We start from the raw sequence: 27868 nt of genomic DNA, 5'->3' as shown, positions 1-27868 counted from the left end.
ATTATCCTTTCAAACATAAAATAATACCCATCCTCGCTACTTCATACCTACTCATATTTTTTTTAGACAATTACTCTCATATATATGTTAGTTTAAATGTCGGTCTTAAACGATTTCATACAAAGTTTCTTGTAACTCACAATAAATGTTTAAATATCGGTTTAATTTATCATAATTTCCCTTTTAGATCGATTCTGAGTATGAAGATAGGTATAAAAATTATTTCTTAAATATTTGTACTATTTGTCTTTTTGTGCAATCTAATACACTAATTCAATTCTTAATATCTTTAGTTATGTATAATAAAATACTATAAATTTTAATATTAATAATGTTTGTGTTGAGATGAAACAAATAAAGTCTTAGCTTGATCATGCTTTAACTTATAAGTTAAAAACTAATCGTAGATTAAGAGTGATGAATAAATAATACATTATCTTGTAAAGGTGCAAATAATTTAGAATGGAGGAAGTATCTATTTTGTTCATCAAATTATTGTGTCTTTTTCGATAAGACAAAAAGTGGTCTTTCAAGATAAAAAATATTTAACAAACCACTCTACCATATTATTATATTATATCTTTTATACATTAAAAAATTTGATTAACATAACATCACATAATCATTCATAAAGTTACTTCATACAAAGGTTAAATAACTCAATTACTAAGTTATTAGCATATGAGTTCTTTTTATGAAAGTTGTTTCAACGAGAGACAATAACCACTCATCAAACCAACAATATTGAGGATGTTTGGCAACACAGCTTATTGAACAATTATTTTAACTTATTATTTTGATATAAATAAAGGGCTGAGTGGTCAACTCAGCAAATACTAGTGTATGGTAAATTAGTTAGTTGAAACAGTTTATTATTATGAATAAGTTGTTTTTAAACAAGCTACTCGTAGCAGCAAGTTGGTCAAACCAATTAACATAATCAGCTAGTCAAATTAACCACTAAAAATAGCTATCAGCCTTTTGTCAAACACCCCAATAACTTAAACTTGATTATATATCATAGCGTGGTAGCAAAAGGAGGCCAATATAAATTGGCTTCCACCTTATAAACAAAATATAAACCCTTAATATCAACAAGTGATGATCTCAAAAACCCTTGAACAAACATGAAATCTCCAGTACCACCCACCACAGGAATATCAGAAGGCTTAAGATTATTAACACTTCCAAGAACAGAAAAAGAACCTTTGTGGGCCCTAAAGTTAAGAGTAAACTTTCCAATAGACAAATTATCAAGACCATCAAAGCTTGATGTAATTGTTGCACCCTCAGCATGCCCAATTAAGTCAGATGAAGGATCTGGGCTTATAGTTAGTGGGTCATGAAGTATAAAAATACTCCCAAATGGGCTTGCTGTTAAACTGAGATCAGCACCAGTTATACCCTTAATAATCATGAAATCGGTCTTATTAACAATATCATGTTGGTAGAATGTAAAATGCATGGATTTGAGGGAGGTAGAGATAGACATGGTAGGGAACAAGAATAGAGATATGATTGTAAGTAGATAGATGGAAGAGAAGGCCATTGTATTGTAATGTGTTTTGTATGGGTTTGAAGCTATGTATAAATAGAGAATTTGGAGCCTTGTTATAGTCAACTATGTTAGAAAACCAGGTATTAAGTTAGCAGGAGGGTAAGTATTTTTGGATTCTGACCCAGTTGAAGAATTTGTATTGAGAGCAACGATAAAAACAACACATTAAATTACGTAATAAAATTAAATGTGGCATGTATAAGACACTCTTCTATTTAACACATGTGTCTTATTTTCATTTGAAGTCAACTCATTTTAAATGTCTCACTTTTATTTTAGGCACTTTTTTTTTACCATAATTGAACACTCTCTCTCTCCTATACATGTGGTCACATATGACTATAAATTAAATTCTCTCTTCTACACTTGTGTTAAACCCACCATAAATTGGATTCTCTCTCTTACGCATGTGGTTTCAATTGACTACCTAAAAATTAATGAAAATTTAGACGCATGTGGTGAATAGGATGGAGTATTATTAGTATTTGCTATATTTTCACTAGAAAATTTTAGTCAATCACGGTTATTTGTAAATAACAATAAAAAAAAATAAAAATAAAACAAATAAAATAAACAAAATAAAATAAGAAAAACAAAAATATAAAAATGATGGACCTATAGTATAGTGTCACATACCAATGATATACAATTAATGTAAACCACAATTATTTACTTAGTGAAGCTCATATTTTCACTTTATTTTGATCATTTAAATCTTGATTGTTTTGCATAACTAAAAATCATAGAAATATATTATTGTAAGGATACACAATTATACGATTTAAACAAAATTTCATTTAATTATATTTTTTTATACACATTAACTATAATATATAAAATAAATTTAAATAATAAATAATATCAAATTATTGTGTAGAACGGAGGTGATATGTAATATAGAGTAACAAATAATTCATATCATCAAAAAAGATAATAATAACAAATAATTCATGGAATGATTGAATAATATAAACAAATGATTACACATCAACGCACGATAGCCGATAGGTATTCATTTAAGTTTTTGTGATTCTTATATGGATAAGCATTTATAGAAACTGCAAACTTGCAGATAAGAAATCAAGATAATCTTGATTTGTAGATGAGTATCAAGAAGGTTAAGAAGAAGAACAAGCTTTTATTTCTCAATCAAAAATTATGCCCTTAAACTAAAACAAAAGAGGTATATATATACAAGCTATCCAGGATTACTAAAACAAAATATTCTATATTAGTAGAATTGAGCTGGCTATCAACTAAGTATCACCCTAATACCCCCCTTCAAGATGGATATGAGGGATAGTGAAGAAGTCCAATCTTGGAACAAAGAAAATTATGCTGAGCAGCCCCTAATGGTTTAGTCATCAAATCGGCCAGTTGAAGAGTGGAATTGACATGAGATAGAGATATAAAGTCAGATACAACATGATCCTTGATGTAGTGACAATTGAGTTTGAGATGCTTAGTTCTTTCCAAGAAAACTTCATTCTCTACAATGTATTGGGCTGATTTGTTATCACAGAAAAGAAATATAAGTCTTGGAACAAAAATATCCAGATCTTGTAATAAACCTTCCAACCATACTAATTCACTGGTTGTCTGACTCATAGATCTATATTCAGCTTCTGTAGAACTTTTAGAAGTGACTTTTTGCTTCTTAGTCTTCCAGGAGATAAGGGATTGTCCAAGGAAAACACAATAGCCTGTGAGAGATTTGCCAGAGTAAGCACAAGTTCCGCAATCAGCATCACTATAAGCTTGTAGTTGAAATTCAATTTTAGAACTGTAAAATAACCCTGTATTGAGAAAACCCTTAAGATATTTCAAGACATGTAAAGCAGCTGCAAAATGAGGAGCCTTGGGAGCACTCAAGAATTGACTAAGTTGCTGGACAGAATAAGAAATATCTGGCCTAGTCATGAACAAATATAGGAGTTTCCCAATGAGTCTTCTGTATATCTCAGGATTAGCCAATAAATCACCAGTCAAAGTACTGAGTTTGAGACCTTTGGGTAATGGAAAAGGAGAAATTTTGCAATTTTTTATTTTTTTGTCCTGAAGCAAATCAAGAATGTATTTTCTTTGATTCAATAGAATCCCTTCTGAAGTTCTATGAATTTCAATGCCAAGGAAAAACTTCAAATCACCCAAGTCCTTGATAGTGAAGGCTTGGTGAAGTTGAGATTTAATATGAGAAATGATAAATTTATTTGAAGCAGAAATCAAAAGATCATCAACATAAGCAACAATAACAGTAAAATCAATTCCATCTTTTTTAGTAAACATTGAAAAATCTTGCTTGGATTGAATAAAACCCAAAGAATGAAGCAGGAACTTTTTAAGTTCAATATTCCATTGTCTGGAAGCCTGTTTAAGGCCATATAAAGATCTTTTCAGTTTACATACCTGACCAGGAAGAGCTTTGGAATACCCTTGGGGAGGATTCATATATATATGTCTTCTGATATGTAGCCATGTAAAAAAGCATTGTTGATATCAATCTGTTGAATACTCCAGTTTTAGCAGCAGCTAGGGCAATAATAGTTCTTACAGTGGTAAACCTTGCAACAGGACTAAAAGTGTATCTATAGTCTTTTCCTTTTACCTGTTTATGACCCCTGGCCACTAACCTAGCCTTGCATCTTTCAACAGTTCCATTAGGTTGAAATTTAATTTTGTAAACCCATTTGCAACCAATAGGAGTCTTATCAGGAGGTAAAGTAGTTAAGTCCCAAGTATGATTGTTTTCCAAAGCTTCAAGTTCTTTGTTCATGGAATTGATCCATCTAGGGTCATTTTTAGCTTTATTATAAGAAGTGGGTTCATAAACAGATAGCATGAAAGAAAGACTATCTAAGTCTGCAGAGGACATATGTTGAAGAGAAGGTTCAGTATGAACATTAAAGGATAAGGAAGAGGGAGAAGAGATATCTTGTGGAGTAGTTAAAGGTTTGATGTTAGGAATATTGGTAATAAAATCTTGATATTTAGAAGGAAAATTTGGGATTCTGGAAGATCTTCTTGGGTTAGGAAGGAGAGGAGAAGAATTAGGGGAAGCAATGAAGTTATTGTGCTGATCAGAACCAAAAGTAGAAGAAGGACTAGTGGTTTGAGGAGAACTGAAAGAAGGAGTTAAAAGAGGATTAATGGAAGGAATTTGTTGAAAATTGGAAATATCATCAGAAGTATCTGATGAAAGAAAAATGGGCTCAGTTTGCTGAGAAGTAAAATTAGATGAATCTTGTTGTTTATAAGGGAAAATGTTTTCTTTGAAAATAACATCTCTGCTAAGAAGAATTTTGTGTTGATCCAAATCATACAATTTGTATCCCTTCTGAGCATAAGGATAACCTAGAAATATGCATCGTTTAGCTCTAGGAGCAAATTTGTCATTAGTTTTGTGAGCAGGATAACATAAAGAACCAAAAACTTTGAGATGATCAAAAGTGACAGGCTTGTTCATGAGTAATTCATATGGAGTTTTCCAATCCAAGACAGGGGTGGGCATGAGATTTATGAGATATGTGGCAGTTAATAAACAATCACCCCAAAATTTAATAGGTAAACCAGCATGAAATCGTAGTGTTCTGGCAATATCTAAAAGGTGCCTGTGTTTCCTCTTAACTCTGCCATTTTGTTGAGGTAAACCAGGAAGGCTCCTTTGATGTATAATACCTTTTGAGGCAAAAAGAGAACAGCAAGATTGTTGGAAAATTTCAGTGCCATTATCACTTCGTATAATTTTAACAGTGGTGTTAAATTGATTTGAGACATAGGAAAGAAAATTAGATATTATATGAAAAACTTGGTGTTTACTGTGAAGTAAATGTGTCCAAGTAGTTCTAGAGAAATCATCAAGAATAGTAAGAAAATATGTGGCTCCTGATAAGGAGGGTGATCTGTATGGACCCCAAAGATCAATATGAATAAGTGCAAAAGGTGCAGTAGCATGAGAGGATGAAACAGGAAAAGGAAACTTATGATGTTTGCCTAAAATACAAGATTCACAATGAAAATTCTATTTATTATTATTGATTATTACATGAGGAATATGTTTTATAGTAGAAAAAGAAACATGGCCTAATCTTGCATGAAGTAAATCAAGACTAGAAGAAGAACATGCTGTATTTACAACAAGATTATTGGGGGAAACATGATATGAAGAAGCTGAAGAACACAAAAGATATAAGCCTGATGTTCTCATAGCAGTGGCTTTGACCTCATTAGTTGTAAGGTCCTGAAATATACAAGAATGATTAGTAAATTTAGCAAGAAGATTGTTATTGTCAAGCAATTGTCCAACAGATAAAAGATTATATTTAAAAGAAGGAACAAATAAAACGCTGTTAAGAGTGATATCAGAATTAAGTTTTATAGATCCAGAATGAGTGACAGTGTTTGTTGAACCATCAGGTAATCCAACAAGAATAGGAGAATGCAGAGGGTGGAAGGAAAAAAAAAATTTAGAATTAGAACACATATGTTCAGAAGCACCAGTGTCTATAATCCAAGAATTGGCAGGAATGTTTGGAAAATTAGAAGCAACATGAGAAACAAAAAAAATACCTGCAGAGTTCACATTTGTATAGGAAGAAGTAAGAGGATCAGTAGATATAGAAGATTGATTCATGCATTTAATAACTTCCTTGCATACAACAGATAGCATTTGAGGATCAATAACAGGAGAAGACATCTTTCCAGAGGAACCAGAACAAGGAACAGACCCAAGAATGGCAGAATTATCAACTTGAACATTTGCAGCCGTTCTAGAAACGGATTTAAATTTCTTGTTTGCATACCACTCAGGATAGCCTATAAGCTTGAAACATTGATCAATCGTGTGACCTTTGCCTTTACAATGCTCACATACTCTTTCAAACTTAGTTTTCTCGGAATCCTTCCTCATACCAGCAGAATTATCAGGTTTGAATTGATGAGCAGCAAAAGCACTAATTTCATTGGAATGACTTGTATAAAGGTTATTCTGATGTTGTCTCTCAACAGATTGTAAAATGTGATATACTTTATTAATGTTAGGTAAAGGATCAGTACTAAGAATGTTTGTCTTAACTTGATCATAAGCTGGGTTGATACCGGAAAGAAATTGAATTAACTTCATTCTATTGTCAGCATCTAAGATTTTTTTAAAAATTCCACAAGAACAATTAGCAAGAATACCACAAGAACAATCAGGAAAGCCTTCTAGGTCATGAATTTCATCCCATATTCTTTTTTTTAGCATAATATTCAGTAATGGAAGAATCTTTCTGTTCAATAAGAAAAAGAGATCTATGTAGATCAAACAATTGAGGCACATTGCTTTGACCATATCTATCTTTAACTTCCTTCCACAATTGATAAGCTGAATCAACAAACATGAAGGTTTCTGCAATACCTCTCTCCATGGAATTGATGATCCAAGATCTTACAATGTAATCATTCCGGATCCATTTCTTGAAATCAGAGGAAGAAACAGATGGTTTGAGAAGAGTTCCATCAATAAAACTCAATTTATTTCTTGCATATAAAGCCATCTTCACAGATCTACTCCAGTTTACATAGTTAGAACCCGAAAAAAGAAGAGCGACAATAGAATGTTGTGAAATGTCAGAAGAAGAAAGAAAATAAGGATCATTAAAATTGAAATTCATATTGCTTTGAACTGGAATTTCAGGATTATTTGTTAACGAAATTTCATCATTGATTGTCAAAGGTGTTTCTGCTTGTTTAGAAAATGGCGTTTCTGAATCAGCCATTTTAAGAAAAAGAAGAAATCAAAGGATGAAGAAAGAAGATTAGACGGAAGCAGTAGGAGCGAAATCTTGCTCTGATACCATGAGTAACTGCAAACTTGCAGATAAGAAATCAAGATAATCTTGATTTGTAGATGAGTATATCAAGAAGGTTAAGAAGAAGAAGAAGCTTTTATTTCTCAATCAAAAATTATGCCCTTAAACTAAAACAAAAGAGGTATATATATACAAGCTATCCAGGATTACTAAAACAAAATATTCTATATTAGTAGAGGTGAGCTGGCTATCAACTAAGTATCACCCTAATAATTTACTATAGTTTAGGAACAAATGAAACCAAGAATTATTATTTGAGGATGAGACCAAGTGCTTGATCTTTATTGAAGATCAATTACCACTTTCTAAATAAGATTTTATGTTTGATTTTTATTATTTTTCTTCTTTTACGACTCTTCGTATAATAAATTGAATTTTTCGTGTGAGGCTTTGGAATTTGGAGTTACTTTTGACTTAATTCTTATATTTTTGGACTCGTTTTTTATATTTTTATTGACTTATTTTTGAATATTACTCTCATGAGAAAAGACATCAATTAACTTATAAAACTTTCAAATATTTAAATCATTAATTTTTTAGAAGGACCGAAAAAGTATTATTTAAAAAGTTTTTGAAAGAATATCCCACACCTAAAATCGAATATGGGCTAATTGTTTTACTAGCTTAAACAAGTATTGAGAACTAAGAGTTAATCTTTATATTTAGGATCGTTTGACAAATGACTGTTAACTCAAGTTGTTGACTTGTTTGATAGGATGTAAGTATTGGATGATAAGATATCCGTTTAGACCTAAATGTTTAAGTCGGATCTTAATTCTTAAAGGAATTTTTTAAAATAATGTTATAGAGATGTTTGATAAAAATAATCTCTTGACTATTTAATTACTTGACCAACCAAAAAAGTGAAAAACTAAAAGCCAAAAATCAACAAAAATAAAACCCAAAAAACAAAACATTGGTATGATTAATTTTCTTATTTTGACTTCATAGTCATTTACCAATTTTTTGTTTAACCAACAAAATGGCTAAAAGCCAAAAGTCAAAAAATCATTCTCTAACCCCTTAGTGAATAAACTTGTTTGTATTAAATGCTTCTACTTTTTTGTGTTATTTTTTATTATTGGGTAAAATGAAAATATGCTAGGGTTAAGTATGAATTGTAACCAAGATCTTATCTTAGAAATAAAAGGGTATTTACTCTTACCGATTGAAGACCTATTCTTGACTTTTTGTGTTCTTTTGTCTTTATTGTTCCTGTTAGTAAATTTTTGGTCCATTTGTATGAGTTTTCCTAATAGTTTTTATTTTTTATTTTTTATTTTTTATTTATATTTTAGTTTTATATTCAATCTTCTAACTCATCCACAAATATATTTTTTTAACCTTATTTTATTTATATATTTTCTTTATCTTGTTTTTAATCTATTCTATCAGTAATTCAGTATTAATTTAATCCGAAGATAGAGATAACAGTGATTTCGAGATTCAGTTTAATCCAATCTTGTGATATTTGTACTTATATAGCTAAATTAAATTCCTTAAAAAATAATTAAATAATTTTAATAAATCAATTTTAATACATCCGATTCTAGTTCTGGTATATATAAGCGCCATAATAGTTCATACAACTCTCAACTAAACTTTCTCCATGTGTTAATTACTGCTTTATTACATCTCTATTGATTTTTCCTCGAATCTTGTAAAAGACCGCCTTAACGTGAAATCATTTACATAAGAGTAGTTTAATTAATTTAATTTTAATTTTTTACAATACGCAATTATTAAATTGATCAATATTAAGGTTATAATTGAAATTTTTAAGGTCAAAATTAATACATTTAAAAAGTTATTACAAATCATTTATAATTTATTACTTGAAGTCACAATTAACCACTTTAAGATTATAATTCATCCCTTTAAAGTTATAATGTACTCATTTAAGATTAGAAATTATAACTGATCATTATACAAGTGATGGCTTATGCTTTGTCATTATAAGTTTTAAATTAATCACTTTAAGATTGTAATTAATTATTTTTAAACTTGTTAGTCATCAAGTTAAAGTTATTCGCTCTAATATTATAATTTATCACTTTATATATAACTGATCACTTTAAGGTCTAAATTGATGCTTAAGATCCTAATTTATCATCTTAAAAAGGCCAATTCATTTGAGGTTATATAGGTTAAGTACAAATTGATTATGTTAAGGTTAAAATTAATCACTAATACGTCAAAACTAAAAATGGATCAACTATTTGATATCACTATGAGACACTATCTCCTTATAATTTGTGTTTATTTTCATGATAATTGATGTAGAGCTAAAAAATTTGTCAAATTTAGTAAGGGTTGGGTTTTAGTGTGATTGGTCGGGTCCAAATTAAATCTTGACGAGTCGAATTTTTGATTTGGATCAAAATTTGAGAGGTTTGATCCCAACCAAAAGGGTAGATTTTCACTCAAATGAACCTAATTTACTAGGATTCCAAAAAAAAAAAAAAAAAATTCTACATGATAATATCGAACTTTGATGAAACACTAGTGGTAGCCTGTTGTAAGATTTTTTCACATGGTAGCATCCAATTTATGTCTTATCTAATAAATTCTTGTTAATTTTCGTTAAATTCACCATTTTGACGTTTATACCTTTATTAAGTGTTGGTTCTTATCTTTATAATTTACCCTAAACATTTGAGAGCATTGATAAATCAAACGGTGAACCAAACGTAAAAATAGTGAATTAAACATTTGAGAGCATAACAATGGTTTAGGGCAAATTATAAAGATAATAACCAACACTTAATAAGGGTGGAAACGTTAAAATGATAAATTAAACGGTATTAACAAGAATTTAACGAAAATTAAATAAGGCTTAAACTAGATGCTACTATGTGAAAAAATATAATAAAAGTGCTAACACTGTCATTTTATAAAGTTGGATAGTACCGATTGTAATTGTTTTTTTGAAAAAAAACCTAAGTTACTATCTCTATTGTCATACGCGGTACACCCTCCCTCTCTGTGAGTAATCTCTCTCGTCTCTACTAAGCCAAAACCATAGGAAGGGAAGCCCTCTTTTCTTCTTCCTACAATATCCAATAAATCCCCTGAAATTCAGAACCCTTTTCCAAAAAGATGGAAAATTTAGCCCTAGTTTCTTCAAAACCAGTAATGGGTTTAAGCAATTTCCCTGGTTGTAGAATTATTTCTACCAAACAATGCTTTGGTCTTCCTCTTCTACCCAAGAGAACAAAAGGGTCTGTCTTTGTTTCAAAACCCAGATCAAAAACTGTTCTTTTTGCTTTGTTTTCCTCTAATTCCAACAAAAAAGTTGTTCAAAGTACTCCTGAAACAGCTGATAAACAGACCACTTCTGTTGGGGTTAATCCACTTCCTTATGCTGCTCCTCCCCCTTCTCAATTGTAAAGTTTTAAGCTTTTTATCTTGTTTTTTGTTTTCTTTTCTAATTTGGTGCAAAGTTTATTACCTTTTGTTTTTGTGGTTGAAATTAGCTGAATTTTTTGATATGTATTAATGTTGAATTACAGTGGGTCACCTTTGTTTTGGATTGGGGTTGGTGTTGCATGTTCTGCACTTTTCTCTTTTGCTTCTTCATGGTTGAAGGTAAGTTTTTTTGTCAGTTATGCTATTTTGTGGTACAATGTTTCTCATAATGAATGAATTTTGTATAAATGAGGAAGCTATGTATTGCAATTTGCAAGTTGTTGGGAGGGACTGAAGAATAAACAGCTGCGGAAGATTAGGGTTTTGGGAATACGGTTTGTATTACATTAATGAGTAAATCAGCCTCCAATATATACAAGTAATACTAGTCAAAATTAGGAAGCTTAATATCCTATACAATAATAAAGGGAAAATAGATTAAACTAAATATATGTGAATATATACTTTCCCATACTCCCCCTTAAGTTAGGTCATGGGATCACCGATGCCTAACTTGCATAAAGTATCATTAAAGAGCACAACTTTCGTGAGAATGTCGGCTAGTTGATCCTTCGATCTAACAAAAGGAAGGTTGATGATCTTGTTTTCCAATTTCTCTTTGATGAAGTGCCTGTCAATTTCTACGTTTTTTGTTCGATCATGCTGAACTGGATTCTCTAAGATGCTGATTGTTGCTTTATTATCACAGTATAGAAGACATGCCTGTGTTTGGTGGCAATTTAGCTCGTTTAAGAGCTTTCTAATCCATAGAATTTCCGTGACCCCTTTTGCTATACCTCTAAATTCAGCCTCAGCACTTGATAAGGCGACCACCTTCTGTTTCTTACTCTTCCAAGTAACCAGATTTCCTCCTACAAGGGTGAAGTATTCCGAAGTAGATTTTCTGTCGTCTCGATCACCAGCTCAGTCTGCATCTGTGTAACCAACAAGATCAAGGTGTTCATTCCTTTTATAAAGGATTCCCTTACTACTTGTCCCCTTCAAGTATCTCAAAATCCTCATGACTGCCGCCATGTGTTCCACTTGGGGTCGATGCATGAATTTACTTAAAACCCCTACAGCATAAACAATGTCTGTTCTTGTGTGTGATAAATAGATCAGCTTCCCCACCATGCTTCTATAACGTTCCTGATCTGTCATTTCTGCCCCTTCAACATTCTGAAGACCATGATTGGTTACCATAGGTGTTTCTACTGGTTTGCAATCCACCATTCCTGCTTCTGCTAAGAGATCCAGAAGATACTTCCGTTGATTAATGAATATCCCTTTCTTGGATCTTAGGACCTTTATTCTAAGGAAGTATTTCAAGTTTCCCATATCTTTCATCTCAAATTCTCGAAATAATTGTCTCTTAAGTTCATCGATCTCCTTAGCATTGTTTCCGGTAATAACCATATTATCAATATAAATAACAAGACGTGATCTGATCCCCTTTCTTCCAGAGAAACAGAGTATGATTTGAGTTACTTTGTTTGTACCCAAATTTCTTCAAAGCTGCAGTCAATCTCCCAAACCAGGCCCTTGGAGACTGTTTCAAACCATACAGGGCTTTCTTGAGTTTACACCGTTCGCCTTGGTTATATTCATCTGAGAATCTTGGTGGTAGCTTCATATAAACCTCCTTTTCAATTTCCCCATATAGAAAGACATTCTTCACATCAAACTGATATAGTGGCCAATCTTTGTTTGCTGTTATAGAGAAGAGAACCCGGATAGTGTCGATTTTGGCTACAGGACGTGCTTTGTATCTCTCGATGGTCCCATCAGCATGATACTTGACTGAGAACACCCATTTACACCCAACTGTTTTCTTCCCGTTTGGTAATGTACACTTTTCCCATGTCTCATTCTTCTGGAGGGCTGTAATTTCTTCATCCATGGCTTTCTTTCATTTCGGATCACGAAGGGCTTCTTCAGTGGTTTTTGGAAGAGTGCTGGAATACAGAGCAATGTTGAAGGCAATTGCTGTCTATGATAACTGTTCATTATCTTCTCTACTAATAGGATATCGGGATCTCTGAGATTCGAATTCCGGATCATATCTCCTAGGAGGCACCCCTCGTGTCCTCTTGGGAGGCAACTCATATCCTGGGAGCATCAACACTTGGCACAACATCATCATTAGATATATCAATAGAGGGAGAATTCGGTGTTATCTCTTGTTCAATTGGATGCTCGAGGACGGGAGTAGCCTAAGTAGACGGAGTAACTGTGTTTTCAATAGCAATGTCTGTGGTATTACCTACTTGCTCTTTTTGATCTCAACTGTCGACCAAGGAATAAATTAACCAGCTAAGATCTTCACTCACACTCTCCCCCTGAGATCGAGGCTGGGTATAGTAGTAGGACTGCTAAAAAAGTCACAGTTCATGGTGGTATATAATTTGTTGTGAATTTGATCATAACATCGATAAGTCTTTTGAGTTACCCCATACCCAAGAAACTCCCATTTGACTGCTCGGGGTTCAAATTGGGTCCTCACCTTGGTTGGAAGGTGAACATACACTACACACCCAAATATGCGAGGAGAAAGGGAATGAGACGAAAGAATGGTAGTGAAATTATTCAAGGTAGCAAGAGTGTTTGAAACTGAAGAGACTTTGTAGGGAGTCGGTTGGTTAGATAGGTCGCTATAGCAATGGCCTCAGGCCAAAAACGAGCAAGCATACGAGCTTCAAACATGAGTGCCCGTGATATCTCAAGGAGGGTATGATTTTTCCTTTTGGCAACCCCATTTTGTTGTGGGGTATTAGAACAAGATGTTTGGTGAATCAAACCATGCTCAGGGAAATATTGTTTGATAACGAGGGAAACATATTCACCACCATTATCAGATCGAAGAATTTTTATTTGGGAATGAAATTGGGTGAGGATCATGTAATAAAATTTACCAAAAACATCAAAGACTCCAGATTTGTGTTTCGAGAAATAATCCCAGCACATACGAGTACAATCATCAACAAATAACACAAAATATGCAAAACCATGAGAATTTATGTTCGGATTTGGGCCCCATACATCAGAATGTACTAAATCAAATGGGTTATTTGCTCAAGTGTTACTAGGAAAATAAGAATATTTATGACTCTTGGCTAGTACACAAGTTTCACAATCCAAGGGCACTTTACAATCATGAAAGGAAAAAGTCGTTTTAGATAACCTAGAGATGGGTGACCTAAATGACGATGCCATGTCCACAATTGGTGAGCAAGAGAAACGTGAGCAAGCATTGCACTATCATTTTGAATTGCCTCGTCAACATAGTATAGCCCATCCCGTTAAGTACTACGCCCAACAATCGTCCCTGTCCGAGCATCCTGCACAACACAACCATCAGAAGTTAATAGCACAGTACAATTCAAATCTTTGGTTAACTGGCTAACAGACAACAACTTATGTGACAAACTGGGAATTAACAAGCAAATTTTAATATGGAGGGAGGGTGAGATGTCAACTGGCCCTGCTTGGTCAACTGGTATACATTCCCCATTGGTTGTCTAGATATGGGTTCGGGTGGTAGAGTGTGTGGATAGAAGATCACGGGGGTCAAAGGTCATAGTATCTGTCGCCCCGCAATCAAATATCCATTGAGAGTTGGTTTTGTGGCTTAGAAGACTTATGGGTGTTTGGTGTTTTGGGTTAAACAAACATGTGGGCTTATTATTTGGGAGTGGGCTGGAATTTAAAAACATAGGGGATTTTATTTTTAAATGCCCACTCGATTTTATGTGGGTTTGGGTTTCAAGTGTTTGGGACATTAGGGTTTCAGGGGTAGTATAAATAAGTGAGTTAGGAAAGTTCTCACTTCCCTCCCATGTGTTGCAGCTGTTTCTCTCTACTCCTTTCTTCTTTCTGTTTTGGTTCCGGCCACTATATCCTCTTCCCCCTTGTAGCCCTTCACACTACCTGACATATCACATGATGAGGGTTGATCGACAGTAGTCAGGTGCACCTTGCTGCCGGTTCGATTTGTCGGTGCCTTGGTGGCAACTTTTCTCTTCTTTAGATCGTCCCACCACTCGGGGTATCCCATAAGCTTGAAACATCCCTCCTTAGTATGCCTTGAGCCTCCACAGTGGGTACATCGGAGTTTTCTCCTGTCATCTTCATCTCGGTTTCTATGGAGGTTTTTGTTTTGCATGGCTAACCCCGATCCAATCTCCGAGGGACCCAATCCCAGTGATGAGACGTCGTTCGTTATTTTCCGACATGATATTTCTCACCTGATGGTGGCATACGCCATCTCCACTATTGCAGTGGGTCATTGTGGAGGAGATCTTTTCTTTCTTTGTCTAGATCTTCATTGATTCCCGTGAGAAATTGATAGTCTTTGCCTTTGTATGTATTTGTTGAATTATGTGATGTCCTTTGAGCATACCATCGTGTTTGGCATTCTCCGGTCAATTTCTTTCCACAACACATTCTGTTTACCGTAGTAAACTTCAATAGTGTCATTGGCTTGCGTCAAAGTGGCTGCTTTTGAACTCGGATCAAAGGTATAGAGTTCGTCCCTACCACTGCTTAAGAGATTCTCAATTCCCTGCCATAAACTTTGAGCATTGGTGTAATCCAAGAATTGATTGACAATGTTACCGTCTATATTTTCAATGATCCATGATATTACCATGGAGTCCCTCTGTTCCCATTGAGCAAATTTCGGATCTGTAGGTAGTGGAGGTGCGGCAGTGATATGGCTGAGCCGTCCTCGACCACCAATGGCTATGTGCATTAGCTTGCACCATTTAGTGTAATTATGGTATGTTAGTTTTTCTGAGATTCGAATGGTGGATGGGTTTTCTGTTTGGCTGGTTGTTTTATTGAGTTTTTGAAACATCTGGAACATTTGTTCCATAGAAATTACTTGTTTCTGTGCTGGTTCATTTGTGGGTTTGGCCATTGTAGGTAAGAAAAGGTAGATGATGAGTCATTCAAAGGTTTATGGGTTTTTCCTGGATCTGAACCCTAAGACTCTGATACCATGAAGAATAAACAATCGCGGAAGATTAGGGTTTTGGGAATACGGTTTGTATTACATTAATGAGTAACTCGGCCTCCAATATATACAAGTAATACTAGTCACTAAATTAGGAAGCTAAATATCCTATACAATAATAAAGGGAAAATAGAATAAACTAAATATATGTGAATATATACTTTCCCATAGGGACTTGGTATAACCTATTACATTTTTATGTCCTTCATTTGATTGTATCAACCATCAATTGTTGAGATTGTATGTTTGGGTTTAATCTTGGGGTTTAGACATCTCATTACATTTTTATGACCATCATTTATTCTATCAACTATGTATTGCAAGTTGTTAAGAGTTTAGGACATTTCATATTGAACATCTCCTGCATGAATAATGAAGACATCTCATTACATTTTTATGATCATCATTTATTCTATCAACTCTGTCTTTTGTATCGAAGTGCAAAAGCTCATTAGAGATTAGTTGCTAAGCAGGGTGAAGGCTTGAGTTTTTATAGGCGAGGCACACTTTTTTGTTATAAAGCTTTAAATCAATTTTAATACATATAATATACTTAAACGACATGACATTCATATTATAATTGCAATAAGCAAGAAATCATTCATTATCATTTGGGTAAACACCCTTTAGCATATAACTATTGTAATAAGAATATGAAGATTGCCTGAAGTTATTTCTTCTTCTTTACCCAGTTTTTTTAGTGGAAGGAACAATTTCTCAAATGTCATTTTAAGTAAATATGGGTTGGAGTTTTAATTGTTTTTTTCAAACAAACAAGCTTGAGTTAATCACAAAACCAATGAGGTGGCACATTTGGTGCACAAGGGAAGAAGCGCATAGAAGTGTACCAAGGTGCACACCTTTTGACTCTTGTAGTGGGCTTTGTCTCATCTAACCAAGGTGTTTTAGCCGAGCCTGTGCTCGAAGCGCACAAGGTGCAAAGTGAGACACACTTTTTAAAACTAAGTGTTAAATTAAATTTTGTGGAAGTACGTTCCAATATATTGTTTATTATTTTGAAGATATATGTGGAGTTTATGACTAACTTAAGCCTTAAAAGACATCACGTTGAGAGGGCGATGACTTTATCATTAACAACTGTTGGCTTTTATGGTTGTTTTACCAATTCCATTAGTCATGATTTTGTATATGGGGGTATATTATGGTAAGTAGAAGTCTTTGAAAGTACTGATTGGCATTTCTTAAGTAAATGATATTTGACAAGGCGAACATGTCAATATAAGACTTTTGCATTTTGCGTTATGGTAAATTGATTGAACACGAAATAAGGGTGTTTGACAATTGGCCGTTTATTGTTGATTGTTGGTTGCTTTAGTTAAAATTCATTTCCTAAATAAGGCTTTTAGCTCACCAATTAATAAGTTAAAAATCAAAAGCCGAAAAACCAATATACTATGCATAAAGCCAATAATCAAATGTGGATTATATTGTAATGGTGTTTGTTTTTTTTTTCCCACAATTTTAAGTTTGAAGGTTGGGATTGTTGTCGAAGAAGCTTATATCAAGATACGTGGAATCCATAATTACAAGAAGTTGACTTGAGGTTTGAGGTATTAATTAGCAATTTGTGAGACGCACTAATGCCTTGTGGATGATGCCGTGATGCAAGAAAACCCTTTTCATTTATGATATGAATTCAACTTTTTCAAGATGTGGAATTACAAATGCACTTACAGAAGTTAAAGCGGTATTGTCACCTGCTCTTGAGTGCATGATTTGAAATGTGAGGCTTACATGGTCTTGGTGGATGATGTAATATCAAGGTGATGTAAAAAAATATTTTAAGAAATTGAAAGAGAAGTAAACTTGCAAGGAACTAAGGTTGGGTAACGTGATGCTTCTAGTACTTCATTGTAAGGGATCATAAAGAAGAAAAAGCTTTTGAAGTAATTAAATATGTTAAATGATACGGTGTGTAGGAGAATGTAGACAATGAGAGGAATGGTCTTCAATTTATGAAATTTGAGCTTTGAGAGATGAAAGTGGAATTGAATGCTTAGAAATGTGTAATTATTAAATAGAAGGATTGATATGTTGATTATTGTTTTCTGTTTTGTTGAAATGAGAGGAAACAAAGGGAAAGAAAATAGAGGGAAGCGGAGAGATGACAATTTCTTCATTTGGATACTAAAAGGAGAGGGTCGGAGGAGGAAAATGGAGGGGAATAATCCTTTACATTTTGTACATAGTATTCTTTGTTGGTTGTACCCTTATGATTCCAAAATATTCATAGTAGAGCTAACCCAAATTAGAGAACCAAATATTGATTACTATCCAAGTGGTGAGTATCAAAATATTTGGCAAATGACCATTATAGGGAGTGTCAACCTTACTTCCTTCAAGTAATCATTGACTTTGAAACTAAGGAGACCTTTCAAGAAATTTGGATTTTGTGCCTAACATTGCCTTGGGGGGGTTTATTTCATTCAAGGAGTTTATGCCTTTAGGAAAGCTCTTCTTTGGGAGGCCCTATTAGGATATTATTGGATTTTCCTTTTGGCAATGTTGAGGCTTAGCCCAAAGAACTGAAAATTTAGTTCATGGCAATTTTTGGATTTCACGATCTTGGAGATTTTCAAGTTTGTTCTAGTGTCACATGTCATGAGACAATTTTCTTTTCTCCTATTGTCATTTGGTCACCCTCGGTGATTCAAAGAACAAAAAAAAAAAAAAAGAAAATGGGTTTGAATTAATATATTCAAATAAACAGAGAAAATGGATCTCAAAGTAAAACATATTGTACTTTCCCCCGTCTTTGCATAGTCGATATGATTTATGGTTTAGGTTGACAAAAACCTAGACTCTTTCCGATTTAGATAAACTTGTGAATGTTATTCGGCACAATACTTGGAATTAGGTTGTGATCTTAAGGAATGCGGAAGAATGGACAACATCCAATGAATGTGTTCAATTTTTTAATAATATTAATTAAAAATATAAGACGTTTAATGTTGATCAAGTGACTTACTGGACGCTCAAGATGATATGATCAAGATATATTTTTCAGTACTGGTCTTTGTGCGTATATATATGTAATTTGTGGACTTGTCTTGTCCTTTATAATTTTTTAAGTTTCTGTCTGCTTACATGGTGGATATAAAGTTTTAATTGTTTTCATTGCTTGGATTACCATGTTACATTCTCATAAATCCGGTCATGTTTTCTGTCAGAAATTTGCTATGCAACAAACTTTCAAGACTATGATGAGCCAGATGGGATCTCAAAACAATCAATTTAGCAATGCAGGCTATGGATCTGGCTCACCTTTCCCATACACACCTCCATCTACATCAGGATCTAATCCATTTGGTTATCCTTACCAACCACCTTCTACATCTGGAATGAGTACCTCATCAAAGTCAACTACTACATCTGCATCAAGCCGGGCTACTTATCCATCTCCTGCTGCTTCTGAAGCTTCTGCAGTAGTAGATGTTTCTCCGACTAAAACAGAATCATCAGAACCTGAAGTTGTTAAAGAGGAAACGGAAAATAAGACTGAAACAAAAAGATCTGGTATAGTTGCAATCCCCCTGAGGTTCTTGATTTCCTTGTGTATAAACTAATCAGAACTTGAAAGCTTAATACTTCAATAACTTTGAACGGGTGTGCTTGAAGCTGCAGAAATAATTATTTTAAAATTTTACCTGGCTGGTTTGATGGGTACATTAGGAATTAGGTTTCTGTACATTTGAGTGCAATAATTGCCTCCTAACGTCTTGGGTAATGGCTGGTGGCTGGAGTTAACTATTAGTTGGTTTGACTAGCTGGAAGTATTGGCTTAAAAGGGAGTTGTTTAATCTAGCTGTTATGGCGAGGGTTGTCGTATATAAGAGTAGAGGCGGGTTGTAAAGCCAAAAACTAACCGAAAACTACTCAAAAGAACAAAAAACTACTCATAGTAGCTTAAGATAAGCAACTTTGGTTTTGGCTTAAAAGCCATCTTTATAGTTTGTTTAAAATATGTATGAACTGATGTCTACTAATATTATATGATGACAATTGTTTCATTTTTCATTGGGTGATATTCAATTTTAATGCAGCATTTGTTGATGTTTCTCCTGAAGAAACTTTTCAAAATACAGCATTTGAAAACTATAATGACTCATCTTCACCGACACCATCCGAGATTACTAAATTTGCTGAGGTAATTTGCAGCAGCATTATTTTGTTATGGTTATCTAAACATGAATATGTAAAGTCTCAAGTTCACTTTATTTAGGTTGTACAAAACGGAGCTGCTTCAACAGAAAGTACTTCCGAGCAGGATCAATCTACACGTGAGTGAAACGTATATATTGCTAAGTTTGGTTCAGATTATAAAGTTCCTTGTATTTTAGTTGTATATGACTTCAAAAAGTCTAAATCAATGATAAAAGTCCCTGTAGTGCGACAACAATGCTCTTTATATGAGAGAGAAATGAGGAAAATGACATGTAGTTTTATTTATTTATTTATTTCTTTATTTATATTCTTGTGTATGGAGTATTAATTCAAATGATGATTTTGATACACATAAAAGATCATATGGAATTTCTTCTTGTAATATATTGAAATGATGATTTTGATTTTATATGCGTATCCAGGGAAAAAGGGTTCGTTGTTATCAGTGGACACTTTGGAGAAAATGATGGAAGATCCGTCTGTCCAGAAGATGGTTTTTCCGTAATACTTCTTTCCATTGTGATCTTTTCACGTATTATTATGACATACTTTGTGACCTTTGTGTCATACCTGTTGTCATCAGACTTTTCTCTGATGCACCCACCCATTTCTTCAAATATTAGGTGATATTGTGATACAAGAGGAGCAGATTAAAAACGATAATGACCTTAAGAAACTCTTCAAATTAATACTCGCCTAAAAAATGATATCCCATTTGGGAATTATGTTATTTTATGACAATGACTTTGGACATGCGTAGAAGTTGCACGTCTTCTAATCATTCCCACTTATGTTAACTGAAAAATTATGTTATATGCTGGTGAACCTAGATGGCGAGTTACGAATTTCATATGTTATAATGGTTAAATTGTAGTCAGAAAGCTGTGATTTTTTCTCCTCCCCCCTTCCCTCTTTTAAGTATTATAGCCTTGAATATGCTGCCAGACCCGACTTTTGCCTTAAATATAGAAGCACGGAGTTGAATTGGTTGTCTTGTGGTGTGGACATGATCACAAGTTCATAGCTTAATTGTTATTGACATGTGGTACTAGTTAGAGAAAAATGATGAAGATCTTTTCTATTTTGTTTCTTGTTTCAGACATCTTCCTGAGGAGATGAGAGATCCCGCTACCTTTAAATGTAAGCTTGCTGATTCACTTCCTTCTATTAACTCATTTATTGGATGTTGTTTTTTTTCTTTCGTTCATTTAATATAAGCATTGTCTTTTTACTGAATTGGTCGAGAATCTAGCAGCAAGAAACTCCCTCTTTGCTTTAATATGTGTTTTCACTTGAGGTTTAGAGAATTTATAATGGGGTCGCAATAAAGTATGGAAAGGATGTGTGTGTTATGATGATTGAAATACAGATGAGTTCATATTTTGATTCACCCACTAAGTATGAGTGTTATAAGATCTCTGTTCTCCTTTTAGATTTGAGACATGTGCTCCTTTCAAAGGTGAATCCATAAAAAATTATCACCTGTGCCAATATAATATTTTAAAATAAATTTGAAAAGAATATTATTAGCTGTCTGACAAGAAGTTAGGAGAAAAAATCTGCGTCACGTGAAAACAATGGGTGGCCATACTTATGTGGAATAGCATTACAAATTACAAAAATTCTCATTTCAGACGTTGCATTGTTAGACAGTCCTTAATTGAGCTAAATAGTCCAACTAAATTAATTAAAACAGTCACTTTTTGATTGTTTAATGTTTAATAATTATTTAACACTACATAATTGAAAACGGAATTCCTTTGGATTTCCGAACTTTTAATAACCATTCCACTTGCAATTCTAATTATTCCTTCAAATAAACAACATATTAGGCTTACCCAAACCATTATGTTAGTATTCCTCCCATTTCTAGTTTAGTATCTAACTTCAACCAGTGTAACATAATTCGCCAGTTAATTCGCTTTTTGAATTCGCAATTTGCTCAAAATGACCCTAAAATAGCCCAAACCCAACCATAATTTGCTTTTTTTGATTCGCAATTTGCTAGAAGATTAGTGAATCGTGTGACAGTGACTTCAATCCTTCAACTAAAGCCATAAAATGCATAGAACATTGAGTATTGCATATTTTGCCTTATTTTTGTCAGGTCTAGTGATGTTCCTGCCTTACACAATTTTAATTTGCATCTTAGGCAGTTCTCTCATAGTCTCATTAGTACATGAAGATGGCCTTTTCATTGCCTATTCGATCTTTCAATAATAATGTGTTGTATAGTGTTATGCAATCTTTTCATTATCAAAAAGAAAATGTTCTGCTATCGTTTTGGGGATTATGCTACAATGTTACTAAAGATGCTAAGCTTATTTGATGGCAGGGATGCTACAAAATCCAGTATACCGTCAGCAGTTGCAAGAAATGTTGTGAGTTCCATTCTCAGCTAGTGTGTTTTTGTTCTATTTGATGCCATCCTTCAACTTCTTCATCTCTTTTTACATTATACTCCCTCCGTTTCTTTTCAAATGTCCCATTTGCTTTTTGCGTTTGCCAATGCACTAATTCAATCTTTAATATCTCTAATTGTGCATTATTAAAAGTTATAAAAAATAGATATTAATACACCTTATGTTGAGATAAATCAAAAGAAGATCCCATTTGACTATGTTTTAATTTATAGATTAAGAATAAATTAAATATTAAGAGTGGTTGATGAATAATACTCAAAAAGCAAATGAGACATTTGTGAAAAGAAACGGAAGGGGTATTTGTTATAATTTTAATTTTATCAACGGTGTACCGTCGATTTTGGTTTACACATTTGTCTATGTCATGGCTGATGACATGATCTATACTAATTTGTTTAATGTCTATCGTGCTCGAGTGTCCATTCTTGATGGAGCCAAGGTATATAGTTCTTTGTTTTGGATATTAGTAAGATGACTTGATAAGTCATATGCGTTTCTTATTTATGTGAAAGTGCTGATACGGCTAATCGGAAACTACCTCTTTGTTTTTATACGGTTAAGGCTGTACACATCCATCCCCCAAACACTACCTATGTGGGTGCCACTTAATGACACTTGGGTAATGGAATATGGTTGTCTATTGTGCTTGACTGTTGGACCTGCTACCTGTGTAATTGTTGGAAGTTTTTTTGCTTACTTGTTAGTTGTTACTGGTTAGCATTCATTTTGACAAAACTTTCACTATGGTATTTAGTGAATGTAGTTAATATTCATGGCATTAAAATTTGACATTGTAAACTCTTTAAATGAAGTAGCAGATGATGATACACATGAAATTAATTAGAAAAAATGAAGTGTAGACAGTAAATATGAAGCACTCCTAAACATCATCTTCTAATGTATCCATTAGATATGTTTTGAGCTCCTTCGAGGGGCATCCAAAAAGCTCTATGATACTCGTCGGTTTTGCATTTAGAATATAATTCGAGTAATTCTATAAATAAAGTAGGTGTGGAGACAAAATATCAGAATGCTGTGAGTGTTGATTTGAGTTTTGTTGTTTTGGGAGAGTTTCAAGCCGCTCAAAGAAACTATCTTTATTTTACTGTATTTCCTTTATCTAGTCAACATTAGGATTTTGAACCCAATGTCATCACAATGTCATCAAAAAGTGACTCGATCGATTCCGGACGTTTTTGATCTGCACGTGGGTGTTTTGTGACTGCTGTCGGTTTGGGAGCCAACACCGATCATCTTCATCTCATTTTGTAAATGGCCATGAGAGTCCGTTACATTCATCTTTCGTCTTTCCTATAAGATCTGATTGGCTATCTATTAAAGGTTTCAATATTCCATCACACAAGACGTTATTCTTTTTTTCATCGCCGCATTGATTTATTGGGGTAGTGACATGATTTTGCATAGTCTCCGACAATGTTCACACTCCCATACTAAAGCACTCGTACCTTTTTTTTGTCATTAGTCATTACTCTATTATCTATATGCCCCTATCCTTTTACCTTTTGAGAGACTTTATCTTGATTCAATTGATGTTAAGTGTAACTTATTGTGTTTTTTTCAGAGACAATATGGGGGGAACTCCAGATTTCGACAATCGTATGTTGGAAAACCTAAAGAATTTTGATATAAATAGTCCTGAAGTTAAGCAGCAGTTTGGTAAGTTCCGTGATCACTTTTGAATTTGATGTTAGATTGCTTTACAAAAACTTTCTTTGTCCATTTCTCCGAATGAACGTTGTCTTTCTTTTTTAGAGCTCTTTTACAGGATACCTATAGCTACTGCATTGTATGCTTGAAAATTGTTATGAACCCAATAAAGGATTTTGGAATATTTTATGAGAACTAGTAGGGATATCGGTTTCTCATTTTGTTCAAAACACGATATGTAAAGTATAAAAAAAAAAAGTTTATGTGAGGATTGAGGATACCTGTAGAAAGGTTCCAATATCTATTGATCACTTATCCATTACTTAGAAAATATTATACTTCGTCTACAATTATTTTTAAGTTTTACGGTTTATCTGGGAATTGCCCTTACAGAAAAATATTCAAAATTTCATCACCGAAGTCAAAGATCAATTATTGAACTTGAACTTGTGATTCCTTCAGCCTACATCCGTACACATGCAGTAGCTTCTGACCCGAATGAACACCTCTAAACAATTCATCGGTTCATCTTGATCATGGATACTTGAATATTTCATTTTTAGGCCAAAACTTGTTTACTTTCCGTGTACACTGGATGATTATGATCAATGATGAAACCTTGATCTGTTTATCTATTGGGTTAACCTTGGGTGTTCTTTTTTTGGGGGCAGATCAAATCGGCCTTACACCTGAAGAAGTCATCTCAAAAATTATGGCTAACCCTGATATTGCAATGGCGTTCCAGAACCCCAGAGTTCAGCAAGCCATAATGGATGTATGTTCTTAATCTAGATACTGTCATACCGTTCTCCATCTTTTGAACTCATTTAACCCGTGTTGCTGTTGCAGGTTTCGCAGAACCCCATGAATATCGTCAAGTATCAAAACGATAAGGAGGTAAAAGAATTTTTTTATTTGTAATCTGAAATTTGTTACGTGTCTTGCCATCAATACTTCCATAGTTCTACACTCGACAATTAATTTTTTGGAAGAGGGGGGTAACGCTATAACAACATAAAGGATAAGATTCTATAACCAATTCCGTCAAAACTCAATGATTTCAGCTGTTAAGGTAACCTTTGGGAGGGAAATGCTGTAAATCAAATCAATTGTCTCCCCAAGTCACATCTAAAGCTCCGATGATTACAATCACTACCTATACCGACATGAATTTGAATACCAAGAACCTCAAATACTTTTGTTAATAGTTTCAAAATTTCCGATTCTCCCTACTGATTATTCTGAGCAAAACTGACAAAAAGCTGCATTCTATTTGATAATAAAATGTTTTGAATGCGTATATATTTTGCTAAGGAATATTCAACGTAAATCGGACTTTAAATTTCTGTTGTTTGGTTCCTTGATAGAAGAGCTTATTCCCAGATGTTAAAAAGTAAAATTTAATTCTAATAGTCGCACATTTAGGTGTTTATCTTTTGAAGGTACGACCTTTTATTTATCCTATAAAGGTCCGACCTTTGGATTTCTTATCTTCTAAAGGACCTCTAGGTTTCTTTCACATTTTTTGAACAATAAAAAACGTTTTTGGAGCAAAAAATTTAAAAACAAAACAAAACCTCTCCCTTCACCACCACCACCATCCAACGTACAACCGCCACCTATCACCCTCCCCTTTCCCTTTACCTGTGTCGCCGCCGCCCTTTCCATACTCTTTTCCTTGCGCCACTGTCACCCTTTTCCCCCCTCCTTTCCATTGTTCAAATGTTTGTCCAAGACTGAAAACAATCTCCATCTATCACCTTATTCTGGAAAATCTGATTTCTATGAATTCACTCCTTCCTCTAAATCACATTCTTATTCCGTTTACTGTAGGAATTCTTTAGTTTTTCCGTTTTGCTTTCTGTTGAACTCGCTTTAGTTGTTTCACTAGCGAACAATATTCAGTCGCTCTCAAGAAGAGGACTTAGAGCAATCCTTCCGTGTCATCCACTTTTGTTCAATATCTTTTTGAATTCCAATGTAGGAAAACTTATGATCTTTCTCATACTTTCGGTTCAGGTCATGGACGTGTTTAACAAAATACAACAACTTTTTCCTGGGACATCCGGCCCTTTCTGATCCGGTCTGCAATTCAAGTAGTTCTCGTATTGGAAAATGTTGTCCGCTTTGCCGCTAAACCATTTATTATTTCACCAACGTCCGTGAAAGCATCAACAAATATCCAAGGCGGTGTTAATTTAGGGCTGAAGAGATTAGATCCTGGCCTCTGCAAAGTTTAGGTAAAATCTGCGAGTTAGTATATTTATGATATTATTTTTAGTTTTGCACAATTAGATTGTCATAAATGTTATCTTTTGCTTAAAGTTGAATATCCCAGCAATGTTTATGGTGTTTTTTTTATCAATATGAATAAGGAATTTGTTTGTGATTTCGTAGCAAAGGCATCGGAAACTCGTACATTACTTTCTATGTTCTTAGCTTTGATCGCTCTTTTTGAAGTCGTGCGGAGAGGTATGAAGTGTATGTTCATGATTTCGATGGAAATTCTACAATGAAAGACTCGGTTTCTAGAGAAAATTGTCATAATCATTTATGTATATTTAACCTTACCAAATGTAAGCAGGGGAGATTTGAATGATCGTGTGTATGTAACTTTATCTTTATAGTAACTAAGAAGCTCATTTCGAATAACCCGCAAAGTTTTAAATCAACCGACATTATGTCGGAAATGAGGTTTCAAATTGGGCTTGACTTGTATTTTGACTCCTTGAATAGTAACAAAAGATTTAGAAAGAAGTGCTATAAACTAAACATTTAACTAACCAAATGACCCAAAAAAAAAAAGTTAATCAAACCAATCAAGTGATACAATTATCTATGGATTGAATGCAAAATGACAATTAGAAATAGTGATTCTAATTGTTGATTTAGAAAGAATAACTATTTTAAGGGATTTTTGTTTTTTTTTTTTTTTTTTTTTTTTTTTTTTTTGGGTTTGAGGAGCAATATGAGCGAAGGGGAGTTGACCATTAAAAATCAAACGACTATTTCAAAGATGAAAGGTTAAAGCTTTAACTACTAGAGAAACTCATAATTCTCACTTTACTAGATCTTATATATGCAAGAACATAACATAAAAAGAATAAATTGCAAGATTTGAAGATTTTTTCTCAGTTTGAGCATGTCATTTTCCACAGGCAGATCTTGATATTGATTTTCTCCAAGCCCAACTCTTTGATTGACCTATCCTATGATAAAAAAATAAAAAGAAATTGTAAGAACTATTTATTATCTTTGATTTGACAAGTTTTTGCTTTAAAAGTTCCCCTTGTTGCCTACTAAACTTATTCAAAATAAACTTGTTGACTTTCTTTACTAGACTTTATAACTAAATTCAATTTGACCCGACATAAAAATAGACTAATAGTTATATAAAAGCCAACATAGACATAAAATATGAGTTTGATTTAACCCGAAATATCCAACTCCAAATCGAACTGATGACCCGAATGAACAACTATGTTTGGCTACTTTTTAATAGTCTCTATAATTGCATTTAATGATGAATACTAATACACTATTAAGGAATGGTCAAAAAGCTAGGGACTGAATAACATATAAGAATAGATAGTAATCCCCCACATTGGTAAACATTTTAAGATAGATTCTCATTCTACTAAAATTAGGCTAATATCCCTACGCAACTCTAACCAAAGTGGACATTCATCAAGTTTCATTGTTACTATCTTTAATAATGGCGGTCCTTAAACTTTCATTAAGGTGCTTTCTTAAAAAATTTGGG

At 33.6% G+C, this 27868-nt stretch overlaps 2 protein-coding genes across 3 annotated transcripts; one reads left to right on the top strand and one right to left on the bottom strand.

Annotated features, from left to right (window-relative positions):
- Positions 1 to 559: 559 nt before the first annotated feature.
- On the bottom strand, positions 560 to 1577 carry LOC130809974 (dirigent protein-like). The gene has a single exon (XM_057675854.1). It carries the CDS (start codon positions 1547 to 1549, stop codon positions 1019 to 1021), a length of 531 nt encoding a protein of 176 aa, XP_057531837.1. The 5' UTR covers positions 1550 to 1577; the 3' UTR covers positions 560 to 1018.
- An 8774-nt stretch (positions 1578 to 10351) lies between these two features.
- Positions 10352 to 26905, top strand: LOC130809973 (protein TIC 40, chloroplastic). Of its 2 annotated transcripts, XR_009040974.1 has the most exons (13): positions 10352 to 10793; positions 10920 to 10995; positions 19021 to 19366; positions 19894 to 19997; positions 20073 to 20130; positions 20437 to 20515; positions 21114 to 21154; positions 22350 to 22395; positions 24020 to 24114; positions 24777 to 24880; positions 24955 to 25002; positions 26125 to 26345; positions 26503 to 26873. XR_009040974.1 is itself a non-coding variant. In XM_057675853.1 (12 exons), the coding sequence occupies exons 1-12, from the start codon at positions 10507 to 10509 to the stop codon at positions 26182 to 26184; spliced, it is 1344 nt and encodes a 447-aa protein (XP_057531836.1). In that variant the 5' UTR covers positions 10352 to 10506; the 3' UTR covers positions 26185 to 26905. The 2 variants fall into 2 exon arrangements, 1 of the variants encoding a protein (XP_057531836.1); XM_057675853.1 differs by having other exon boundaries at positions 26125 to 26905.
- The last annotated feature ends 963 nt before the right edge of the window (positions 26906 to 27868 follow it).

Source organism: Amaranthus tricolor, chromosome 4 (assembly GCF_026212465.1).
Source record: "Amaranthus tricolor cultivar Red isolate AtriRed21 chromosome 4, ASM2621246v1, whole genome shotgun sequence".
Taxonomy (NCBI): Eukaryota; Viridiplantae; Streptophyta; class Magnoliopsida; order Caryophyllales; family Amaranthaceae; genus Amaranthus; species Amaranthus tricolor.
Note: the sequence above shows the minus strand (reverse complement) of the source record. Positions and strands in the feature narration are given on the sequence as shown.

What these genes read in the sequence shown, in the direction of transcription:
- LOC130809974 (XM_057675854.1), bottom strand. Translation starts at nt 1,549, where the DNA reads ATGGCCTTCTCTTCCATCTATCTACTTACAATCATATCTCTATTCTTG.
- LOC130809973 (XM_057675853.1), top strand. Translation starts at nt 10,507, where the DNA reads ATGGAAAATTTAGCCCTAGTTTCTTCAAAACCAGTAATGGGTTTAAGC. An exon ending in TTGCTTCTTCATGGTTGAAG is followed by an intron (nt 10,996 to 19,020) that starts GTAAGTTTTTTT and finishes GTTTTCTGTCAG; the next exon opens with AAATTTGCTATGCAACAAAC. An exon ending in AGTATCAAAACGATAAGGAG is followed by an intron (nt 25,003 to 26,124) that starts GTAAAAGAATTT and finishes CTTTCGGTTCAG; the next exon opens with GTCATGGACGTGTTTAACAA.